At 45.6% G+C, this 25,779-nt stretch overlaps 1 protein-coding gene across 1 annotated transcript in view; it reads left to right on the top strand.

The window, feature by feature from the left end:
- LOC129324896 (cholesterol 24-hydroxylase-like) overlaps nucleotides 1-25,779 on the top strand; it is a 79,861-nt gene that overhangs the window by 31,303 nt on the left and 22,779 nt on the right. Inside the window, exons 8-9 of the mRNA XM_054972338.1 lie at nucleotides 17,216-17,372; nucleotides 24,714-24,776. Coding sequence (XP_054828313.1) covers nucleotides 17,216-17,372; nucleotides 24,714-24,776 — 220 coding nt within the window. The remainder of the gene's footprint in view (nucleotides 1-17,215; nucleotides 17,373-24,713; nucleotides 24,777-25,779) is intronic.

The raw sequence follows: 25,779 nt of genomic DNA, 5'->3' as shown, positions 1-25,779 counted from the left end.
CCCTGGTTCGTGCTTAATTTTGGTTTGTATTTTGGTTCATGACCATTTCTACCCCTGAGTATGTCACAAAACAAGCCCTGGTTCCTTCTGATATGATTCAAATGGCAATCGGGATGCATGCATGAAATGACAAAAGGATAACAACTGTAAGCATTTCCCACACCTACAGCACTGTTTTACAGAAGGTTTTTTTTAAAAAAACTTTTAGCAGCTTTCTAAATGTGAGAAGTGAGGAGGCCTGGCAGTTCTAGATGTCACCACTTGCTAAACAATAATTGTTGGGGTTAGGAAAGGGGGGAGGTGTCTTTCCTTTCTAGGAACATCCTTAGACCAAGGTTTCCCTGGAAAGCACTCAGGTAGTTGCTTGCCACGCCTCAGTACCTCCTGAGAACAGCTAGACTGATCTGCTGGGAAGCAGCCCTTCCAGCTCAGCCTTAGAAAAATACCAAGTAACAGGGTGGAAACCCTGAAAACTATCTTATAGCAAACTAGGTAGTGCCCAAATGGCCTGACATGTAGGGACGAGAGTCAGAGAAATATCCTAGAGAAATAGATGTACCAAGGAAGTAAAAAATGCCTTTATAGAAAGAAGGTTTATTATAGAAAAAAGGGGGAAATGGTGAGTAGATTCAAAAGGGGCAGAGAGGAGGACAAAATGTAAAACACAAGGAAGAGCACACTATCACACGGCACACAGTCTCAAATAAAGCAATAATGTTGAGCTAACTCAATTAAGCACACTTTATCTAAGTTGTAGAAGGTTCCTCAGAGCGTATACAGAGTTCCTTGTAGTACAAAGATAGTGAAGGAGTCCTTAACCCCTGGTGCACTGGTCTTGGGGTTGCCAGATGTTCCAAATTGGGGACAAAGAAAAGTCCAGAGCTCCCAGATATTTATGGGCAGTGGAGTCTGACCTAGGACAGTCTAGGGTTGCCAGTTCCCCACTCCAACCCTCCACCTCCCTGCTGCCGCTTAACTGGCTGGCAAGGAGGGAAGGTGAGGGAACACGCCTCCCAGGGTGCACTCTTGGGCAGCACAGCATGCTCCTGCGTGCTGCAGTGATCCAATCCAGGCCAAATTGGCCCAAATCGGGTCCTAATCAGCCCAGATCAGGCCCGAATCGGGCTGCTGCAGAGCGCAGCAGTCCTCCCACACTCCACAGTGGCTTGATCCAGACCAAATTGGACCCAATTTGGCCCCTGTGGAGCGTGGGAGCACTCCCAGTGTGGCACATGGTCTAGGTGAGTATGTCACTTCCCAGAAGTGACATCATCACACAGGCCGGGAGTGCTCATGCATGCATGCAAGAAGGGTAAATGCCAGGTCCTACAACCTTCCTCTCAGATGGTAGGGTAGGGGGACCTGGCAACCTTAGGCCAGCCTCCTTGGTGAGATTGACCAATCTAACCAATCTCAAGCAAAGCTCCATCTCTGATGTCAGAAACTATTTCCACCAATCAGAGAGTTATTACAGGATGATCCCACCATTTTAATGGTTCTGCACTAACATGACAAAAAGGGAATCTGGCCCAAGCCAGTTGCTCTTTGTCAAAAAATAATTAAGTTGGCCAGGTAGCTCTAATGTGGAATGGTTTATAAAGCATTATTTTAATGTAAGCTCCAGGGATCCAAGATCCAGACGCTCTAGGCGGCACTCCTGAGTTGTATGGAATCTTAGGGTTCTGTCTGTCAGTCTGTGGAAGACAGGATACGTTGAAGGTGACTCCCCACCCTTGTAGCAAGAAATCCAAGCTCTGTTGAGTCAATGGGTCTTTATTGAAAGATCACAGGCTTCGCCATACATATGTCCATAGGTTACACAGAAGCAATTAAAGGTGTCTGGCTATACACAGGTCTCTTGTTAAGAATGATGCATTGAGTACATGATACATTATATCAACCCTTCCACATGTCCCCCACCCCTCCAGTTCTCCCTGCCAAGCATAATCAGTAGCGGAACAGGAAGGAGCTGTCCCAAGGCCGCTGCGGCGAGCCATCCGAGATAAAGGCTCAACCATCCTGGAATCTGGAAAGCAACAAGGGAACAGGTGCACAAGGCTATTGCAACATATCTTAAGCTGGGTAACAATATGGAGGGACAGTGGGCAACAATCCTGACATTTCTGCCCCCCCCAAAGGCCCCCCTCACCCCCCAGGCCCTGGCTTGTCCAGGTATCGTTTGTATCCAGGTATCGATACCCTCATATCCGTGGACTATTTTGAAGGCCCCAGTTGAAGGCCCCGGTTGAGCTATGGATCGCATTGTTGTATGCGTATTCGGCGAAATGGATAAAGTCTGTCCTGTTATCTTGTTGATAATTGATGTAGCATTGTAAGAATTGCTCCAGCACTTGGTTAGTGCATTCGGTTTGTCCATCGATTTGAGGATGATGAGCGGAGCTTATGCCTTGTTCAATGTCCACAACTTGGAGGAGCTCCCGCCAGAAGCTGGCAATGAATTGTACGCCTCAGTCCAAGATTACCTTGAAGGGAAAAGAGTGTAGTCTTACTATATGCTTCATGAACAGGTTAGCCAGTTTTTTGGTGGTGGGGATGGTAGTGCACGGTATAAAATGGGCTTATTTGGAGAATAGGTTGATTACTACCAGGATACACATGTATCCTTTCGAGGGTGGTAGGTTGGTGATAAAGTCCATTGAGATTACTGCCCATGGTCTGGGTGGGGTCTCCAGAGGTTGCAGGAGCCTTGGGGATTTCCCCCTCCTGGGTTTTCCCATGATACATACTGGGCAAGAAGTAACATATTGGGAGACATCTTGTCTCATGTTGGGCCACCAGAATTGCTGTTGTACTAAGTGGAGGGTTTTTAAGTAGCCGAAATGGCCAGCCAATTTGGAGTCATGGCATCGTTGTAGGATTTCTCTCTGTAAGCTGTGTGGTATGTAGAGCTTACTGCCTCAATACCATTCGCCTGTCTCCATTTGTGTTAGCTCGCCTTTGGGAGTACTTCTCCCCTCCTTTTCCACCTCAGCTTTCACTTTCTCCCCCCACTCTGAGAGCTCGGGTTTCTGGCCGCTTTGCATTTTTGCTGCTTTGCTGCATGTCATCACTACTCCTCCCAGTTGGGCGGGTGAGAACACTGTGTCAATGACTTCCTCCCTTTGTCATGCTGAGGCATGTGTGAGAGGGCATCCGCTAGGAAGTTAGCCCGACCCGGGAGGTATTTTAGTGTAAACTCGAATTTGGAGAAGAATTCCGCCCACCGTAATTGTTTGGCATTTAACTTTCGGGGGGTGCGGAGGGCTTCTAGGTTCTTATGGTCTGTCCAGACCTCAAATGGGTTTCTAGCCCCCTCCAACCATTGCCGCCACGTAGTGAGGGCGAGTTTGACAGCAAACACTTCCTTTTCCCCTACACTCCAGTTGCGTTCAGTGTCGGAAAACTTTTTGGACAGATAGGTGCAGGGGCGGAGCTTCCCCTCCTCATCGGGCTGTAGTAAAACCCTGCCTACTGCCATATCACTCGTGTCTATTTGCACTATGAATTTACTGTTCTCGTCCGGGTGCTGTAACATGGGTTCTGAGACAAACCTTTGTTTTAGGTTTTCGAATGCTTGTTGGCATTCCTCTGTCTAGTGTAACCTTGCACTAGGTTTTTTATCTGGTAGTCCTTTACCCTTGGTCTTTAGTAAATCTGTTAAGGGTAGGACTAGTTGGGCAAAGTTATTTATGAATGGTCTATAAAAGCTGGGAAAACCTAGGAAGGATTGTAATTGCCTTCTGGTTTGGGGTGCCGCCCACCGCTTATCACCTGAATTTTGGCAGGGTCCATTTTTAGTCCCTGATGGGAAATGCGGTACCCTAAAAAGTCCAGTTCTTCTTTATGGAACTCACATTTTGACAGTTTCACTGGCAGCTTGTGTTTCAGTAAGGCAGTTAAGACTTTCCTGACCAACTCCACATGTTCTTTTTTATCCGCTGTATAGATAAGCACGTCATCTAGGTAACCCCCTCCCCCTTGTACTTCGCTTATGAGGTTCATATACACACCTGGAGCCCCTTTGAGGCCAAATGGCACGACCAGGTATTCGAATTGTCCCAATGGGGTATTGAATGCGGTTTTACACTTGTCCTCATATCGTCGTATCCACACCCGGAAGTAGGCATCTTTCAAGTCCAACTTCGAAAAGATTTTGCCTTGGGCCGCCACGCTTAGTAGGTCTCGGATTAAGGGGAGTGGGTACGCGTTGGACATGGATATAGCATTTATTCCCCTGAAATCTGTGTATAGGTGCAGGCCCCCATCTTTCTTTTTGACGAACATGACTGGCGCCGCATGGGGGGAGGTGGCTGGGTGGATAAAACTGTGTTCCAAGTTCTTGTCAATGAACTTCCTCAGCTCCTGTCTTTCCACTGGGCTCATGGAGTATAGTTTGCCTTTAGGTAGCTTTTCCCCAGGGACTTGTTCGATAGCACAGTCTGTGCGTTGGTGCAGGGGGAGTTTGTTGGCCTCCTTGTCATCAAACGCTAAGCGGAGGTCTCAATACTTGAGGGGGATGGACCCCTCCTCCTCCACCATGAGCAAAATGACCTCCAGTGGGGAAGGGGCCTCCCTTCCCCATACCTTCGCCCAGGCATGTGGTGCACATTTGCTCCCTTTAAATACGATAATCCCCATGGACCATTTAATGTAGGGGTCATGATCCCAGAGCCAGCGACTCCCCAATACCAAGGGGTATTTTGCTACATTGCTGACTATATATGATCGGGCTTCCCAGTGTTTCCCCATCCTTGTTGGGACCGGCTTGGTTTCATAGGGGGTGGGGCTCATGCTGGACCCATCCATTTGCTCAAATACTATCGGGTCTTTTAGTTTGTGGGTGTCCAGGCTGAGCCCGTTTACTAAGGCGGGCAATATGATGTCGTGCGAGCATCCTGAGCCTATTAGGGCTTGCACTTGCACATGGGTCCCCCTTTTTGGGTTCACTAGTATCACAGGCATGAATAGTATTTCCCCCTTTCCCACATCTGGGGTGGGGTGGACTCCTTCGCAACCTGCCGTCGGGGCCGTCTTACAGTAGATCCATCCCGTTTCCCGGTGGTAGGTACATCTCTTCCTCCTGGCTGAGGTCTTCCACGTTGCCTGGGTGTTCCTCCGTATCCAAGCCGGTTTCTGGCCTCCCCCACTTGAGTGGTAGCTTGCGCTCGGCCTTCGGGGCTCACAGGACCAGTGGGGGCCTTTGGCCTTGTGTGGCAGACGTCGGTTTGAGGGGCCATTGTGCAGCAAAATGCCCAACGTCCCCACATTGCAGGCACAGCCCTTGCCTCCAGCAGGTGTCTTGCATCTCTCGGCCGGGTCCAGGGCTGCCAGACGGGGGTGCTTGGCCATTGCTATATACGGGGGGGGGGCTTCTTGCTCCCATAAGCTGGCATTGCTTCATCAATATGACTACCTGCATCTGGTTTTCGACCTTGCATGCCAATTGGATCCACCCCAAGAGGGTTGATGGATCATCTTGCATCAGGGCCCGATCTAACAGGTCCATATTCATGCCATTCTGGAATAGTTCTATCTTAACTTCTTCATGATAGTCTGGACACTTGGTGGTGAGTTGGCGGAACTTGGCGGCGTAGTCTCTCATTGGCTGGGACCCCTGCTGGATAGCTCGGAGTTTGGTCTGAACCCTCTCCCCTTCCATCGGGTCCTCATATTGGGCTCTTAAGGCACTGATGAATGCTTGTAAATCGTACAGCTCGGGGGCTCCTGTGTCATGAAGGGTCACATACCATTCTGCTTGTCAGGCTATTGAAAACAGGATACGTTGAAGCTGGCTCCCGCCTTGCAGCAAGATATCCAAGCTTTCTTGAGTCAAGGTTTTTTATTCAGAAAGCATAACTATTGCATATATATGTCCATAGGTTATACAGAAGTAGTAAAAGCATCTGGCTGTACACAGAACTCTTCTTGAGAATGATGTATGGAAAGCTAGCTACAAAGTCTCTCCCTGTGAGCCCCCCACCCTCAGTGCCCAACCAGCTGGGCATAGTCAGTGGGAGAATAGGAAGGAACCGTCTCAAGGCTGCTGTGATGAGCCATCCGAGATAAGCGTGCCTTCTCAGCGGAGCTGGACGACCTGTGTGAAAAACTACACACACACATACAGAAGATGATTACAAACAAAGGGAAGTTGGAGGGACTGTGGGCAACAGACCTGACACCACTGCCGATCCTCCCAGTCTGGACCCCAGATGGGTAACACGGCTTTGCTCCAATGTGAAGAGATGGCCCAATTCGTTGAAGAATTCCAGCTCTTGCACAATGAAGTATCCCAGTTTCTTAGGGTCTCCATCGAAGGTGGCTTCCAGCTTAATCCAGCCTAATGGCAGCTCCGTTCCCCTCACATCCGAGTACCCCCCCCCGCATGGTAAGGGGGGGCACGGGTTGCTCCCGTTCTGGTCTCGGGGGTGGGGGCACGACGGCCTGGTGGTCCCTTAGCCTGTGCGGCAGCGCCCCCCCGGGGGAATTGCAATCCTCTGGGCGGCCCTCTTGGTGCTGGGGGTGGAGCTACGGGCTGTGCACTCCTGCATGCATCCCTCAGAGAGCAGGGCACTGCCCAGCCCCCCTTGCCATGGTGGGCACGTTCTGAGGGGCTGCCCGTTGGTCTCTCAGCGGCCCTGGGTGGGGGACAGGCGACCTGTATAGTGGTCCCTTCCTGGGTCCTGCTGCCCCCCTCATGCCAACTGCCACTGACACTGGTGGGTATCTGTAGGTTCGGATGCTGCTCACGGCTGGAGGGACGGTTGCGGGGTGGTGGTGGTGGCTGTGGCTCCTCTTCCTGGGGTGGCTGCAGGGGGAGTTCAGGATGGGTGAGCATGGGGGCCCCAACCAGCTGGGTCATCATAAGTCCCATTAGGTGTGCCAACTGTGCCAACTCTCCCCTCATCGCCACCACCTGGACCTCCAACGCGGCGTATCACACCTCTTCGGCCTGGGCAGCCCTGCACTCCTCCTCCCCTTGGCCTGGCCCTCCCGCAGTTTGGAGGGCTTTGCGGCGGAGTTCTTCCCAGGTGCATTACATCTACCACGCACATTCTCACTCCTCCTGGGAGAAATCGGGCTTGGTGGGGGCCCCTGAGCCCTGCATTATACCTGCCCTGACAGGCATCCTAGAGGCATTGTGATACTCACTCGAGCTGGAGGAGCGAGGTTCCTGGGAACCCTCACTTGCATACTCTGCAATTCTGGGGATTTGTACATCCAGCAGCACTGGTTGTGCTGCATCCAGGGGGTCCAGAGGGGTGGGCACAGGAGCACCAGCCCCACTCACCCACCCTGGTTGCTGCAGGGTATACTCCAGGTTCTCGACAAACTTGTAGGGTGCTAGGGTGTGTTGGACACCGCAAGAGCTATCTACCCAGCCCTGCATCAGGCCGGTCACTGCTAGCAGGTCATAGTGCATCACCTGAACTTGTTCCATGAGGGCATCCAAACGGTTCCCCCTCGCTGCTCTGTGCCCTTGGTTGGCTTGGGCACCCCCTGCTCCGGGTACACCCATTCCCACCACCGGAGCTCCTGTGGTGGTATTCGGCTGGGGCTGGTCAGGGGTTGGAAAGGGGCTCCAGGCCTCTGGTGGCCAAGCTCTTGTGTGGACCGGGCACCTCCATGTAATGGCTCGTTGCTTCATCCCACCAGAACATCTGTCAGCCGGACTTCCGGTTTGGATCTATGGCGCGCTGAAGCGGTTCAGGGAGCTGAGCCATCCAAGTTGTTGTTTGTTGGGCTGGTGGGGTGCTTGATCGCCCACAGCCCCCTGCTTTCAGGCAGAGAGCAGGCAGGTACGCTCAAGACCCCAAGAGTGTGTGATCTCAGCTGAGGGAGGATTCTGAATAAAGGATCCTATCCCAGCCTTGAGGTCCCTCTCTAAGTAGGGTAGCTGTTATCTCTGCAACAACTTTGGAGTCATTGAGTGGGCATAGGGCCATCGTACCCAAGCCTCAGCAGCAAAATTGGACTAATTCTGACAATTGAAACAGCGATTACAACCCAGAAAAGAACCGGCAAGGTAAAGATCACTATCTCTTTCACGGACTTAAATTTGGCCAGAAGAATAAGATTAAAGGAAAAGTCATTAATTGAGACCCTGTAGAAAGTGTTTAAGTTCACTCTGGAAAGAAAATTAGATTAAAATAAGACTTTTTAAAAGAGTTAGAGAAGAAAAAAGAAGATTGTTTACATACTTGTGGTCAGGAGAGATAGTGAGCTGTGGGAACTGCAGAAACATCACGATAAGAGACTAGTAGGCTGACGACAGAGACGGAACAGGAAGTACGTCAGTTACCAACAAGCTGCGGAGCGATAGAGCGACAGAACAAAGAAGGAAGCGGAAGAGCGCCATCTTCGATAAGGGAAAGGGCAAGACTTCATCCAAGGAGCAAGAACGCCATTTTGGAGAAGGGAAAGGGCAAGACTACATCTAAGGAGCAAGAACGCCATTTTGAAGGGAAAGGGCAAAACTTCAGTTAAGAACTATAGAGAAAAAACGCCTGACATTTTGACGGACTTAAAGCTTTTTTTTTCTTTTTATTTTGACACCAATCGATTAAAATTGGGAATGTAAAGTAATTAAACCACGGAATTAAGGAAGAGATCAGACTTGTGGGCGGGAAGCAAACCAAGCCCAATGATGTCGAAGAAAGAATGGCAATCGGCTTTTGACAATCTAGATAAAAAAATGATGGAAGGTAACGGAGAATTAAAAGAGACTATGCAAAGTATGATGAATGACATTAAAGAAACAATAAAATCGGAGGTGGCGGAGTTGGCTAAAAACTTGGAGGAAGTGAAGAAAGAATTACCAACAACGCAGCAGAAAGTTACAGAGGTTGAGGAAAAGACAGAAAAGTTTGCTACGTCTTTTAAAGCGGAGACCACAAGACTAAATGAAAGAATGGCAGTAATGGAGTGTAAAAATATGGATAAACAACTGAGATTTCATGGCATCCCAGAGGAAGATGGGAAATCTGCCCAAGAGCAAATTTTGGAAATATTAGCAGGATTTTTGAATAAACCACTGGAAGAAATTGTAAGTAATATTGATGTGGCGTATAGAATTAATTCAAAGTATGCAGCCCAAAAGAATTTACCGAGAGATATGATTGTGCAGTTAATTACAAAAAGAATGAAAGAAGAAATTATTAGCAGGCAATTCCAAAACCCACTTGTAATGGATGGAAAAAAAGTGAGAATAATGAAAGAATTACCTAAAAGGATTTTGTTTGAAAGGAAGAAATACAGAGATTTGACTCAGATTTTGAAAGAGCTCAATATATGATATAGATGGGAGATACCGGAAGGTCTGAGCTTTGAGTTTCAAGAAAGCAGGAAAATTATCAAATCACGACATGAGATGGAGATGTTCGTTTTGGACTATGAAAAAGACTTACCTAAGCGACCCAGACTATAATCATGGAGTGCAGAATAATATCATGGAATGTAAATGGACTTAATTCACCTTCTAAATGCAAAGCTGTTTTTCACTGGCTAACAAAACAACATTGTAATATAATTTGCTTACAAGAAACCTATGTAAAAACACAAGACTTAAAGTATTTAAAAATAACAAATTGGGTAGAGAATTTGTGGCCTCAACAAAGCAGAAAAAAAGAGGAGTTGTTATATATATATATATAAAGGAAGAACTTCAGCCTAAGATTATTTTTAAAGACCTGCAAGGTAGATTTTTGGCTGTGGAATTTGATTGGAACTCTCAAAAGACACTAATTGTAGGGATTTATGCACCTAATGGTGCCAAGGACCTTTTTTTCAAAGAGATATTGAAACAATTAGATCAATTGGCATATGCACAAATTATTTTGGCTGGAGATTTTAATGGTGTGGTGAATTTACAAGATGATAAAAAAAACAAAGGGGACAAAAAAGAAAAGGGGACTATTACCGAAATCTTTTTTTGAACTACAAAGCCAAGAGAATTTGGAAGATGTCTGGAGGAGAAACAATCCTAAATCTAAGCAGTATACTTATTATTCAGCAAGACATGCATCTCTATCGAGGATAGATATGATCTGGGCTTCAAAAGAGTTAACAATATGGACTAAAGATGTTGAAATAATGCCTAAAATAAGCTCAGATCATAACCCAATCTTGTGGAGATTTGGAAAACGTGCTAAGAAGTTCAGATGGAGACTTAATGAAGACCTACTACAACACCAAAATAATTTAAACTTATTCTAAAGAGAGACTAAATTCTTCATTCAACATAACTTGGAACTGACAGTACCAATGCACAAAGTATGAGACACTTATAAAGCGGTGATGAGAGGGATTTTAATGGACTTAAATGCCAGAGATAAAAAAGCCAAGGCTGAAAAAAGGAAAGAAATTCAAGAAAGAATAAAAGTGAAAGAACAACAGTTAAAGAAAAGACCGGGGGGGGGGGAAATTGCAACAGGAGATTCAGATGCTACAAGAACAAATAAAGGCAATGGAAAATAAAGAATTGGAATGGGAACTGAAGATAATGAAGCAGAAGACTTTTGAAGGTGCCAACAAACCAGGAAAATATCTGGCATGGCAATTTAAAAAAAGGAGAGAGAAAAAAATGATAACTAAAATTTTGGATGAGGAAAAAATATTAACTGACCAATCTGCAATCAGTAGAGCATTTTATAAATTTTACGCAAAATTGTATCAGAAGGAGGTGATAGATGTGAACTGTATTAATCGATACTTGGAGAAAATGAGTCTGCCAGTGATACCAGAGAGGTTAAGAGAAAAACTGAATGCAGAAATTACAAAAGCTGAGATTAAAGAAGCCATACAAAGGACAAAGCTGGGGAAAGCGGCAGGGTCAGATGGAATATCAGCTAAATTTTATAAGGTCATGGCAGAAGAGGTTGCACCATTTCTGAAAAAAGTGATAAATGGAATCTTGGAAGGGCAAAATTTGCCAGAAACTTGGAATGAGGCAAATATAACATTGATTCCAAAGGAAGATCAAGATTTGCTAAATGTGAAAAATTATCGTCCCATATCTTTGATAAACAATGATTATAAAATTTTTGCTAAGGTACTGGTGGAAAGATTAAAGGAGTGGTTGACAGAATTTATAGCAGAGGAACAAGCTGGATTTTTGCCTGATAGACAGATTAAAGACAACTTAAGAACGGTAATAAATGTAATTGAATATTATGAAAATCATCCTGAAAAAGAAGTTGGTCTCTTCTTTGTAGATGCAGAGAAAGCATTTGGCAATTTAAATTGGGACTTTATGTTCGCCACAATGGAGAAATTACAAAGAAATTTATCCAAGCGGTGAGAGCAATTTATAAAGACCAATGTGCAGCAATTGTAGTAAACGATGAATTTACCAAGAGATTAGAGATAAGAAAAGGAACAAGACAAGGCTGCCCACTATCTCCATTATTGTTTGTTATGGTACTGGAAATTCTATTGATGCAGATACAAGAGGATGATGACATAAGAGGCATGAAGATAAAAGGATTTACATATAAAGTGAGAGCATTTGCAGATGATGTAATGGTTATAATAGAAGACCCGATTCAAAATATGCCAAAACTACTGACTAAGATTAAAGAGTTTGGAGATCTGGCGGGATTCTATGTTAATAAAAGAAAGTCCAAGATATTATGTAAAAATATGACCAAGCAAAACCAACAAGAATTAATGGAAATTACAAGTTGTGAGGTAACACATAAAGTGAAATACCTAGGAATTGAACTTACTGCAAAGAACATCGATATATTCAAGAACAATTATGAGAAGCTGTGGCAACAAATAGACAGAGATATGATCAAATGGAATAAACTGAATTTGTCATGGCTAGGAAGAATAGCAGCAATTAAAATGAATGTGTTACCGAGAATAATGTTTTTATTGCAAACCGTACCAATAATAAGGGACAACAAATAATTTGACAAATGGCAAAGGAAGTTATCAGATTTTGTGTGGGTTGGGAAGAAGCCCAGAGTAAAAATGAAAGTGTTATGTGATGCAAAAGAAAGAGGAGGACTACAATTGCCTAATATAAGATTATATCATGACGCAATATGTTTAGTGTGGCTTAGAGATTGGATGCTATTAAAAAATCAAAAACTACTTACACTTGAAGGATACAAAAAGCTCTTTGGTTGGCATGCCTACTTATGGTATGAAAAATATAAAGCAGACTCTATGTTCTTGCATCATTATATAAAAAGAAGCCTTTTTACGGTTTGGTCAAAATATAAAAAAATATTTAGATGATGGTATTCCGATGTGGGTGATGCCATTAGAAGTTGTTGAACCAAATATAATTTATAACCGAGAACAATGCTTGACCTATGAAGAAATTTTGAAAAAGGAGCAAAATACGGCTAAGTTTAAAACATGTGATGAGCTGCCATTTCAATACAGTTGGTTCCGATACAGACAGATCAAAAACTTATATGACTCAGATTGTTTGAAATTTGGATTTAGATTGAAAAATTCTGAACTGGAAGAAAGCATATTGCAAGATGGGGAAAAAAAGATATCTAAAGTTTATAAGGTCCTGTTAAGATGGTACACAGAAGACGAAACAGTTAAAGTGCAAATGGTGAAATGGGCCATAAACTGTAATAAAGATATAACAGTGGAGGCATGGGAACACTTGTGGAAGAACACCTTAAAAATATCAACATGCACTAATATTAAAGAGAATGTTTATAAGATGATGTACAGATGGTACTTAACGCCGAAGAAAATAGCATACGGAAATAACCAAATGTCTGATAAATGTTGGAAATGTAAGAAACATGAAGGTTCATTTTATCATATGTGGTGGACTTGTGATGTCGCAAAGCAGTTCTGGAGGAATATTACAGAAGTTATGTCACAAATTTTACAAATCCAAATAAATAAAAATCCAGAACTGCTTTTGCTGGACTTGAACTTAGACAGAATTATCCCACAAGACAGAACACTAGTATTTTACATGACAACGGCGGCAAGAATATTGTATGCTCAAGTGTGGAAGACACAAGAAGTGCCATCTGTAGAGAATTGGATACAAAAATTACTATATATGGCTGAGATGGACAAATTAACAAGAAAGCTAAGAGAACAAAATCCAGAAGAATTTTTTAAAGACTGGTGGAAACTGAAACAATACGTAGAAAAAAAGTGGGACGTAAATGGGGAGATGTGGTTATTAGATAATGTTTAGTTTTTTATTAAGGAAGGAGATAGTGATCATTACAAGGGAGAAATATGGACAATGATATGAAATAGTTACTGAGTTAAGAGAACAATTTATTTGTTAAATAATCAAATAATATTAAGTAGAGTAGGGTTAGACATTAGGTTGGAAAGCTGTTGGAAGTCTATAGTAGAAAGTGTGGAGGGAAAGGGTGGAGGAATAGATTAAGAAAGGGCAGATTTGGAAAATGTAAACATTTATATTATACTCACCCAATAAAAATTTTTTAAAAAAGAAGAAGAACTCCTGTCAGCTGCTGGCTATCACTGGGCCCTCTGCTTCCACGGAGAGTTGGAACGTCTCCCAAGTGTAATCCACCCCGGCCTCTCGCCCTGGCTGGGTTTCTGGTATGGCTGATAATTGGGGGTCCAGACCACTGCTAAGCCCCATTCCCGAGGAGTAGTGTGCAAATAAAGTCCCACGGCACCGCTCCTTCTCCTCCCTCGGCCTAGTGGCCCATTGTCTTGGGGTGGGCAAGGTGGACCACGACAGGTGGGTAGCCCTACTCCAGGAAATCGCCCCGTGTCCGCAGAAGTCCGCTCGGCCATCGGCCCCTGTTCCAGGGGCCAGACAGATTGGAGGGAAAGGTCCTCCGCATCCCTCCCTCCCAGGTCGAGCGGCTCAATCGACGAAAAGCCGGTAGCCATCTCTCCGGGGTACGGGTTCGGAGATAAAGGTGATTCTTAACAATATGTCAGTCTATGGAAGACAGGATACATTGAAGGTGACTCCCCACCCTTGCAGCAAGAAATCCAAGCTCTGTTGAGTCAATGGGTCTTTATCGAGAGATCACGGGCTTCGCCATACATATGTCCATAGGTTACACAGAAGCAATTAAAGGCGTATGCCTGTACACAGGTCTCTTGTTAAGAATGATGCATTGAGTACATGATACATTATATCAACCCTTCCACATGTCCCCCCACCCCTCCGGTTCTCCCTGCCGAGCATAATCAGTAGCGGAACGGTAAGGAGCTGTCCCAAGGCCGCTGCGGCGAGCCATCCAAGATAAAGGCTCAACCGTCCTGGAATCTGGAAAGCAACAAGGGAACAGGTGCACAAGGCTATTGCAACATATCTTAAGCTGGGTAACAATATGGAGGGACAGTGGGCAACAATCCTGACACTGTCACAATTTTTAACGCAAACTATTTCCACATAGAACTATTTCCACGTGAGTGATTTGCCTTGTATTCAATGCTGATGGGAAGTGGGTTTTTTTCTGTGGGTTTTCCTTGACCTCTTTGCAATCTTTCTCAAATCTGCTTTGCTCTAATGTTTTATGAAAGATTACAGCACACCCAGGATGGCTCTTATGTGGGTGGGAAAGGCTGGATTTTCCTACTCTTGCCCACATTGGTACTATTTTCCCTGTCCCTGTCCACACGCAATTATATACCTGGGAGCTTCTTGACTTTGTTTTTAATTGACAATTGGTCTATCGATATAATGGTATTAATGGTATCCTAACAAAATAGAAGTGTAATTGGTGTGGGGGGAGCTTGACCCAGAAATTAGGACAACGTCTGTTCTGGACAGAGTTGCACTCCCCCTAAAGGAGCAGGTTCGTACCTTGGGCCTGCTGCTGGATCTAGGCCTCCTGATTGGAGAAGCAGGTGAAAGCTGTTGCCAGGGGGTGCCTTTCACCAGCTTTGTCTGGTGAGCCAGCTGTGAGCCCTTCTGGGGCAGAAAAGATCTTGCTGCTGGAGTGCATGCCATGGTAACATCCAGGGCCGGCCTGCCCATTGAGGCCAGCCTGGGAGCCGCCTCAGGGCGCTAAGTCGCCGGAGGAGGTGCCAGCCCAGGGGCAGGGGCATGCACCAGCTAGGAGCGTGTGCTGGTGGCAGCAGCGTGGGGCAGCTGAGTGGGCAGCCTCCCGTTCAGTTGCTCTGCTGGCCAGGCACAGCCAGTGGCCAGGGTGGCCGGCTGCCCCTGGCCCACAGAGCAACTGAATGGGAGGGCTGGAAGGCCCCCCATGTGCGCACCCAGCCCTGTGTGATGACATCACACACAGTGACGTGTGTGCGAGCACACACACAGAGCTGCCTCAGGTGCCAGTGACACTGGAGCCGGCCCTGGTAACATCTAGACTGGTCTGCTGCAATGCACTCCATGTGGGATTTTTCCTAAAGAGTGTGTATAAGCTGCAGTTGGTACAGAATGCTGTGGCCAAAATGTTGCCGGGAGCGGATTGTAGGGACCCTTTCATTCCAGTCTTGTTCCACCTAAACGAGTTTTCAGTTTGTATCCAGGCCCAATTCCAGTTGCTGATATTGACCTTTAAAGCCATATAAGGCTTGGGGCCTAAGGCCCGCCCACTACCATATGCATGTCAGGCAGCCCAGTCATCTGAGGCTAGATGGGTGACAACCTGAGAAAGGCCTTCTTATTTGTGGCATCAAAATTCTGGAATTTCCTCCTCAGGAAATTCTGTCCCCACTCCACTATCATTGTCTTCCACACCCACAGGTGAAGACTTTTTTGTTTTGTTTCACATTCCCTCACTAACTCTCATTTGTCCATTTTCCATGTTTGTATGTGTGTGTTTATGTTGGGTAGAAAGATAGCATACAAATGTTGTAAATAAAATAAATATGTTGGTTATGTCCATTGCCTTTTTAAAAAGAACACAGAAAGAGCACCTCCTCATAGTGCTTGGGGGTGGGGGAGGGTATGGCTGCCATGGGGACTGGGGCAGGGTATGGAGAAAGCTGCCATCTGGAAACCCAGCTGCCACTCCACTGGACTGGCAGCTGCAGCGACACTGGGGCTTCCACGGGGAAGTGTTGCCATGTAGAAAAGGCCACAGAGCAGTCTTCAGTATAATTGCACATTCCCAAATCCAGTGGTTTTAGAGAGGTGTAACTCTGCTTAGGACGGCAAATATATACCTTTTCCCCTCTAAATTCTCTAAGGACCACTGATCAATGTGTAAATTTAGGCACAACTAGATGTTATGCTGTCCCAGGGGACAATGCAGGGATGTCGCTGCCATTTAAAAATGCTGCAAGGGACCAGGCACCTCTGTTTCCCTCTCCTCTTGCACTTTTTCATGTGGCAAAAGAGCCCCTTGCATCCATGGAAAGGGGTGGGGGACAACATATTTAAATGGTTTGCATGGTACAGCGTTTGCTGTAGCACAGTGGTTAAGTGGTTTGGCTGCGAATCAGCACTCTACTGTTCAAATCCCACTACTACCATGAGCTCAATAGGTGGCCTTGGGTAAGCCACTCCTCTCAGCCCCAGCTCCCCAGCTGTATTGTGGGGATAATAATAACACTAAATAATAACAACACTAACTTGTTCACCACTCTGGGTGAGGCACTAATCTGTCTAGAAGAACCATGTATAAGCGCAGTTATTATTATTATTAAAATGGTGGTGGGGTCCCTGGGTTATGGCCAGGGGCACCGTAATGTCTAGTTGTGCTCTTAGAAAGCAAGAATGCAGAATAAGGATGTCTTAAGCACAACTGATATGCATAAAGGAATGTTGAAAATGCACTTTTGCTTAGCAAGAAGTACCTTATTAAATTAGTCCAAGGTGCGCCTAGTTCCACATTTTTTGCAAAATGCCTAGCAACTAGCAGGCGTAGACTTGTCCTGTGGAACTTGGCTAGGGGTTCGCCAGTAACCTACCATCTGCTCTGCTCCATCTTTGCAGAAAGACTATGGCTCTGCCCAGGGCTTTTTTTCTGGGAAAAGAGGTGGTGGAACTCAGTGGGTTGCCCTCAGAGAAAATGGTCTCATGGCTGGTGGTCCCGCCCCCTGATCTCCAGACAGAGGCGCAGAGGGCGATCTAAACTCCCCTCTGTCTGGAGATCAGGGGGCGGGGCCACCAGCCATGTGACCATTTTCAAGAGGTTCCAGAACTCCGTTCCACCACGTTCCAGCTGAAAAAAAGCCCTGGCTCTGCCAAATCCATGCTCTCCATAGTTGCAGTGGTTTGATTTTATGCTGCCATGCTCATGGCAACCTCTGATATCTTTTTTTTTAAAAGTACATTCCAAGAAACAGAAAATTTGTGAAAGAGATTCAAGAAAGCGTGAGAGTATTACGTCAAACTGCGAAGGAGTGTATTGAAGAGAGGCTCAGGGCTCTCAGAAACGGAGAGGAAACCCCTTCGGATATTCTCACGAAAATACTGGAGAATGCAGGTAAGAGAATCTTGTTTTAGGAAGGCAGCTTGATCATTTGAATGGGTCACTTTGCAGACAGCTTTAAAGAACTGAATAGCCCTGGGTCTCTCGGTGGTGCCAATAGAACAATTTAATCACTATCAACACATATGTCATCACTTTCTCTTTTTACCAGCTGCAGTCAATGTGGTATAACAATAGACCTCCGTTTGTTTCTTATCTTTACTGGGGATATCTAGCTAGCTCCACACAGACAACAAAGCCAGCAAACCACAGATTTTTAAATTAAAAATTCCAGTGCACACTGTACATCTGGGGAAGGGGGACATACATTAACATTCAAGAAGAGTGTGTTTCTATGCATTTCAAGACAGATTAGAGAAGCTCCACACAGACAACAAAGCCAGCAAAATACACCGGGGGTGGGGAGGGAAGATATACTCACTGCAGTTTGTTCCTTATCTTTACTGAGGATGTCTAGCTAGCTATTCCATTTGCCCTTCCTCCGAGGAGTACAAGGCAGTGCTAATTTCTCCTCCATTTTGCCCTCATGGCAGCCTGGCTTTGAACCCAGGTTGTACCCCCCCCCCCAAACCAAGGGACCCTCTGCCACTACTTTTGCACTCTCTCTCAAATGGAACCCTCTCCCAAAAGCGCATCAACGATATGTATTTGAAAGAGCCCTTTTGCCCACTCATTGCTGAAACTAGAAGTGATCTTTTGTATTCATGAATGACCACCAAGGTAGCAGGCAATTGCTTGACAAAATAAAAGGAGGTACCAGTCCATGGAACGCTGGATCAGAGTAATACTACCACAGTCACCCCAAAATTTATTCTCCCCTCTTAGCAATTCCTTTTTTACACACAATTTTTCAATTACTTTATGCAAGGTGATCAGAGCCCAGAAAAATCGTATCTGTATCCTCAGCCCAGATTCTTCCTCTGCCGCTATACTTCATTTGAGTGTTACATTTGCACGACAGGTGTACATCAAACTGAAAAGAGAGCTGGTGTTCAGCCTTGCTCCACTTTTTAAAAGAACGATATGCAGCTCCTACCTCTTTTCCAGGGTTCAGTCCAGATAGGAAAAAATTGTTTAAACTGAATGAATTTAGGGTACTTCTAAATCTCCTCGTTCTTTTTTTTCTCTTGGCAAGTTTTATTCAGATGTAAGCTGCCTCTGAACAGGAAAGTTCCAGTTAGTCCTCTTGGCTTATAGTACTTGATAAATTTGGCCTTCAACTCCCCTTTAAAAAGCCATCTTGAGATATAAAAGCTATTATTATTATTATTATTATTATTATTATTATTATTATTATTCAAAACACAATCAACAATAAGCAGAGGTCGCATGTTATTATTGATTGGCCTTGCTAAGCTGATACAAGTTTCCGCAGGAGACCTAAGTAAGTATCAACCAGATATCAGCGTACTATGCATGCTGTTCCAAGTAGCACCATCTTTTGCAGTTTTGTAGGTGTTATGTCAGAAAGCTGCAGTTTTCCCATATAAATTGCAGTTTTTTGAGATGGTTCCAAGTGCCCTGATGACAATGGAGACTACTGTTGCATTATTCTTCCATGGACAGGTGGTTTCTAGGGGTATGCAGCCCCAAAATATTTGGGTTTCCCGCTTCGGATTTACCCAAAGAGGGAAATTTTTTTGGAAATAGCATAATTCCGAAGCAGCAAGCTGCTTCGGAATTATGCTATTTTACTTGCTTCGGTATACTCTGTGAATATTCGGAGCATACCAAAGAGAGGGAGGCAACTCCCTCACCTGCACCCCCCCCACCCCCCAGGGACAACCCCTCCACCCCCCTGCAACCCCTCCACCCCCTACCCACTTACCTGGTTGGAGGGAGAGTGAGAGGGACATCAGCTGGGCAGCAGGGTTGCTGTGGCCATGGTGGCGGCGGCGGCGGCAGTGGTGGCAGCCTGGAGCCCTCTGCCACCACACTGCCTACTGAGGAGCATGCTTAAGCCTGCATCCCCGCCGCCTCTGTTTGCCCACCAATGTTGTTCGCCCGACTTTGGCGGGTGAATGGAGCACCCAGAGAGAGCGGGGGTTGCAGGCTTAAGCTTGCAATCCCCAACATCTCCATTCACCCAGTGATGTCGGGGAGGAGGAGCTTCTCGTCCCTGACATCGCTGGGTGAACAGAGTGCCCGGGGAGAGAAAGGGGGGGTTGCAGGCTTAAGCCTGCAATCTCCACCACCGCTGTTCACCCGGCGATGTTGGGGAGGAGGAGCTCCTCATCCCCAACATCACTGGGCAAACGGAGCTCCCGGGGAGAGAAAGGGAGGTTGCAGGCTTAAGCCTGCAATCCCTGACACCTAAGTACCCAGGGAGAGAAAGGGGGGTTGCAGTCTTAAGCCTGCAATCCCCGCCACCTCTGTTCACTTGGTGATGTCGGGGAGGAGGAGCTCCTTGTCCTGGACATGGGAGAACGGAGCACCAGGGGAGAGAAAGTGTGTGTGTGTGTGTGTGGGGGGGGTTTACAGGCTTAAGCTGCTCCTCTCCGACATCGCTGGGTGAATCGAGTGCCCGGATAGAGAAAAGAGGGGGTTTGTAGGCTTAAACCTGTAATCCCTGCCTCATCCGTTCACCAGGCGATGTTGGGGAGGAGGAGATTCTCCTCCCCGATGTCAGGTGAATGGAGTGCCCGGAGAGAGAAAGGAGGGGGGTTGCAGGCTTAAGCCTGCAATCCCTGCCGCCTCCATTCACTCAATGATGTCAAGGAGGAGCTCCTCCTCCTCTGCATCGCCGGGCGAATGGAGCACCCGGAGAGAGGGTGTTTTTTTTGCAGGATTAAGCCTGCAATCCCCGCTGCCTACGTTCGCTTGGCAACGTCAGGGAGGAGGAGCTCCTCGTCCCTGACATCATCGGGCGAATGGAGCACCCAGGGAGAGAAATGGTGGTTGCAGGCTTAAGCCTGCAATCCCCGTCACTTCCATTCTGCTGGCGATGTCAGGGAGAAGGAGCTCCTCTTCCCTGACATTGCCAGGCAAATGGAGTGCCAGCGGAGATAAAGGGGGGGGGTTGCAGGCTTAAGCCTGCAATCCCCGCCGCCTCCATTTGCCCACTGATGTCGGGGCCGAGAAGCTCCTCGGCCCCAAAATTGGCAGGTGAACTGAGCACCTGGTGGGCGGATGCAGGCTTATGCCTGCATCCCTGCCACCTCCTTCCTCCGCCAGTGTCGGCCTGAGGAGTTTCCTGGCCCCAACAGCGCCGGCACTCAGCTGCTTGTTGGGGGAAGCCCCCAACGAGCAACTGATTCAGGGGTTTAAATGCCCCTTTCCCGAAGCACACACCCCTAGTGGTTTCTATTGTCAGATCTCTATATTTAATCATTTGTTCTTGTTTATTATTATTATTATTATTATTATTATTATTAAAATGTCACACAACACAATCAATAATAAATAAAAATCACATGTTATCATTGATTGGCCTTGCTGAGCTGATACAAGTTTCCACCAGAGACCTAAGTATCAGCCAGGTATTGGTGTAAAATGTACGGTGTTCCAAGTAATGTCGTCTTTTGCAGTTCTGTAGGTGTTACATCAGAAAGCTGCAGTTTTCCCATATAAATTGTTTTTCGAAATAGTTCCCAGTGCCCCAATGTCAATGGAGACTACAGTTGTATTCTTCATCTGTAGTCGGGTGGTTTCTATTGCCAGATCTCTATATTTAATCATTTTTTCTTGTTCTTTTTCTTCAACTCTGGCATCTCCCAGAATTGCAATGTTAACTGGCCAAACTTTTCTATTTTTTTTCACAACTGTTATGTCTGCTGTATTATGTTCAAGGTGTCGATCCGTTTGTATTCTAAAATCCCCTAAGATCTTGGCTTGATCATTTTCTAGCACCTTTTCCACCTGATGTTTCCCTGAATTCTTTGATACTGGCAGATTATACTTTTTACTCAATGACCAATGAATCCTCTCTGCGACCCTGTCATGTCTAGCTTTGTAATCTGTCTGTGCAATTTTGCTGCATTCACAAATAAAGTGGGACACAGTTTCATCTTTTTCCTGGCAAAGTCGACATTTTGGATTTTCACTGATTTTCTGAGTTTTGGCTTTCATAACATCCGTTTGCAATGCTTGTTCTTGTGCTGCAAAGATCAGACCTTCAGTTTCTTTCTTGATTGTACCCATCTTCAACCATGTCCAAGTTAGGCTGTTGTCACTTTTTCCTTCGATGTTTTTTTGATGTTGCCCATGTAAGGGTTTGCTCTTCCAGCCATTTAATCTATTCTCAAACTGTTTCTTCTTGTATTCAGCTTTTGTTTCGGTTGTTTTAATATGTTCTGTTTTCATGTAATTTTTTTGTACTTCTACTGATGGAATCATTCAGACCTCTCTTTTCTTTCACTACCTGATGTATTTATTTATTTATTATTTATTTAATTCATTTATTTATTTGATTTTCCTTTTTTTTCCAAGTTCAATATCTTTATTAAAAAAAATTATAACAATGAACTATTAAACTATATACAGTCATGAATTTGCAGTCATACAAGAAGTTAATACTAAAATCCGTTAATAAATACATACATCAAGATTAATAAACATATAACATGTCATAATAAGTAACAATTGAGTGCATTTTAAAGCAGTTTAGAGGGTTCTATCTGATCATATATCTGAACAAATATAAGGAGAAAGTACTTGTAAATTCTAATATATTAAATTGACAGATTACTTATATATTTGCATATGTATGAAAGAGTTTAAGACCAGGTAAGAAACTATTATTTTCGAGGTATTCAAAGAAAGGAAACCGTTTCTCAATAAAGTTGGTTGTTCTTGGAAAAATTTCTACTTGGGTAAATTTTATCATATAACTTTTCTGATATATAATGGTCCCAGATTTTTTTGTGCCAGTTATCAATTGAGGGTGTAGACTTAGATTTCCAAAAGGTAGCTATTGTGCTCTTTGCGGCTACTAGTAGGGTGGCTATTAGGTACCTGATGTATTTATAACAGTCTTCTTCCATTATTGTTGTTGTTGTTGTTATGGATATGGATATGGATATGGATATGGATATGGATATGGATATGGATATGGATAATATAGTAAGAGCCCTGTGGTGCAGAGTGGTAAGCTGCAGTAGTGCAGCCCAAGCTCTGCTCACACAACCTGAGTTTGATCCTGGCGGAAGCCGAGTTCCAATAGCCAGATCGAGGTTGACTCAGCCTTCCATCCGTCTGAGGTCGGTAAAATGAGTACCCAGTTTTCTGGGGGTAAAGTGTAGATGACTGGGGAAGGCAATGGCAGACCACCCCGTAACAAAAAGTTTGCCAAGAAACAGTTGTCATGTGACATCTCCCCATGGGTCAATAATGACTCGGTGCTTGCACAGGGGACCACCTTTACCTTTATGGATAATATACATATATAAAGTGTTTTTGAAAGAGTTCAAGGCACTTGACTTGACCTCTCAGTCACTGTATTCATATACAAGCTTGCCTCCTGCATTTACAACTCTGCTGGGTCCAAATTTTAAAAGAATAACATTTTCTCTTTGCATTTTAAAAGTCTTACTTTTTAACAAAAACTTCAGCTTTTTCTACTTAGGAGGGAACAGAAATGATCCGAAGGGGGCGCAATTTCAAGAGAGATGAGAGGGAAAGACAAACAGGTCTCTTTGAATTTGTGTTCAGGCAAGATTTGCAAGGTTGTTTCAAGAAGAACATAAAAACAGCCGTGCTAGATCAGACCAATGGTTCATCTAGACCGGCAACCTATTCCAACAGTGGCCAATCAAATGCCACAGGGAAGCAAGAGCCACATGCAGAGCCTGTAGACAATAGCCCTCTCCCACTGACTGCTCCCCAGCATCTGGGGAAAAAATATTTTTAGGCCCTAAAGGGCAATTTCCCTTTCCCAGCCCAGCTGTGTTTTACTTAAGGATGCCAAAGCGTTTCTGGCAATTCCTGAATCAAAGGCATACTTATAGGATGGGGGAGACTTGTCCTGGCAGTAGTACATGTGAAAACGATCTTGGGGTTGTAGTAGATCAAACACTGAACATGAGTCAGCAATGCGATGTGGTCGCTAAAAAAGGCAAATGTGATTTTGGACTGTATCAACAGAAATAGTGTCCAGATGACACGAAGTGATGGTATCACTCTGGTTAGACCTCATTTGGAGTACTGTGTTCAGTTTTGGGCACCACAGTTTAAGAAGGATGGTGACAAGCTGAAGTGTGTCCAAAGGAGAGCAAAAAGATGTCAAGGGGTCTGAAGACCAATGAGGAAAGGTTGAAGGAGCAGGGAGTGTTTAGTCTGGAGGTGAGGTGACTGAGAGGTGATATGATAGCCATCTCCAAGTATTTGAAGGGCTGTCACATTAAAGATGGAACGGAGTTGTTTTCTGTTGCCCCAGAGGATCAGAAAAGAACGAACAAGTTAAAATTAAACCAATAGTTTTCAGCTAAACATTTAATAGAACTTCCTGACAGTTGAAGTGGTTCCTCAGTGCAGCAAGCTTCCTTGGGAGATGGTGGGGTCTCCTCTTTTGTAGGTTTTTAAGTAGCGGCTATATGGCCATCTGACAGTCCCCTGCTGGGGGTGGGGGATCCCCCGCTCACACCCTCCACCCCCTCCCTCGCTTACCTGGTCGGTGGGAGAAATGCCAGGGGAATGCAGCTCCTGCATTCACACTCCTCAGTGGGTCAAGTTAGGCCCCAAACAGGCCAAATCGGGCCTGTTTGGGGCCTAAATTGGCCTGCTGTAAGTGCAGGAGCTCACCAGGGCCCTCCTGGCAGCACTCCTATGCTCTCTGCAGCGGCTGGGCCAATTTCGGCTCCAAACGGGCCTGATTTAGCTGCTGCGGAGCATGGAAGCACTTATGGGAGGATCCTAGAGAGCTCCTGCGCTTCACAGCGGGCCAATTTAGGTCCCAGATGGGCCAGATCCAGCCCCAAATGGGTTGAAATTGGCCCGCTGCGGAGCATGGGAGCTCTCCCAGGAGCAGCACGAGGCCCTGCACAATGATGTCACTTCCCAGAAGTGATGTCATCTCTAAGCCTGGGAGTGGGCGCACGAAGACATCAAAATTGGTGAGTGCCAGTCCTCGTGCCTCCCTCCCAGAGGGTGAGGGGACCTGGCAACCCTATCTGACAGCAAAGCTAATTCTATGACTCATAATGAATTTGAGCAGATGAGCTTGGCACCCTCAGTTTTGGGGACCTTAATTTACTGGGCTGTTTCTTAGGCACTTCTGGGGGTTCTCCTTTGTTTTGTCCTGGAGGCATTTCTCTGACCAGCCAAGCTCCTCAGCTGCCTGATACTTTTGTCCCCTTTGCGTGGAATGCCAACCTTGTTCTTTGTTTCTTATTTTAACAGTGCAGGAGGGGCAGTATGATGAAGAAAACATGCTGGACAATTTTTTGACCTTCTTCGTTGCAGGTTTGTAGGTCTAGTAGTTCTTTAAGATACTTCAACACACAATAGAAGATCTTATTACAGAAATAGGCTTCTGTGGTTTCAGCTGATGCAGACATACACTGAAATATTCATCTGCTGGCATATTAAGGTGGAGCATTGCAGCTAAGGGCCAAATTGCATGTGACAACGGGTGTAATATGCAGCCTCCACTTTATGCCATTTCCCCATCCCAAAATGGCCCCGAGGGTGCTATTTTCACTGTTGGAGGTACTGTGCCTCTAGATAGCCCATCCGTGCAGCCCTAGTGGGGCAAATAGTGCCCCCTTGAGCCATTACTGGTTAGGAACACAGTGTGTGTGGGTGGGTGGGGGAGGGAGGCTGAATCCTCTTTTCTCCTGTGGTGCAGTCCCAATTCCTTCAAATCTGATGTCAAAATCAGGTTGATGGAACTCACAATGCATGTTGCAAATAGTAATGTGTAGTTTGCCTTCCCGATCTGTGATTTGGAAGACTTTGTATTGTCGAAGGCTTTCACGGCCGGAGAACGATGGTTGTTGTGGGTTTTCCGGGCTGTATTGCCGTAGTCTTGGTATTGTAGTTCCTGATGTTTCGCCAGCAGCTGTGGCTGGCATCTTCAGAGGTGTAGCACCAAAAGACAGAGATCTCTCAGTGTCACAGTGTGGAAAAGATGTTGGCAGGTCATTTGTATCTACTCAGGAGGGGTGGGGTTGAGCTGAGTCATCCTGTAATAGTTTCCCAGGGTGTGGAATGCTAATGGCGGGAGGCTTCACTGTATCCTGAGGAGGTTCTTTTGCATATGGATTGGTGCTTGATGTGCTAATCTTCTCTGCAGGGCTATTGTCGAGTATAGAGTGTTTTGTTAGCCTGGTGTTTTTCAGAACTGGAAACCATGCTCTGTTCATTCTTAAGGTTTCTTCTTTCCTGTTGAAGTTTTGCTTATGCTTGTGAATTTCAATGGCTTCCCTGTGCAGTCTGACAAAGTAGTTGGAAGTGTTATCCAGTA

Source organism: Eublepharis macularius, chromosome 2 (assembly GCF_028583425.1).
Source record: "Eublepharis macularius isolate TG4126 chromosome 2, MPM_Emac_v1.0, whole genome shotgun sequence".
In the NCBI taxonomy this organism is placed as follows: domain Eukaryota; kingdom Metazoa; phylum Chordata; class Lepidosauria; order Squamata; family Eublepharidae; genus Eublepharis; species Eublepharis macularius.
Note: the sequence above shows the minus strand (reverse complement) of the source record. Positions and strands in the feature narration are given on the sequence as shown.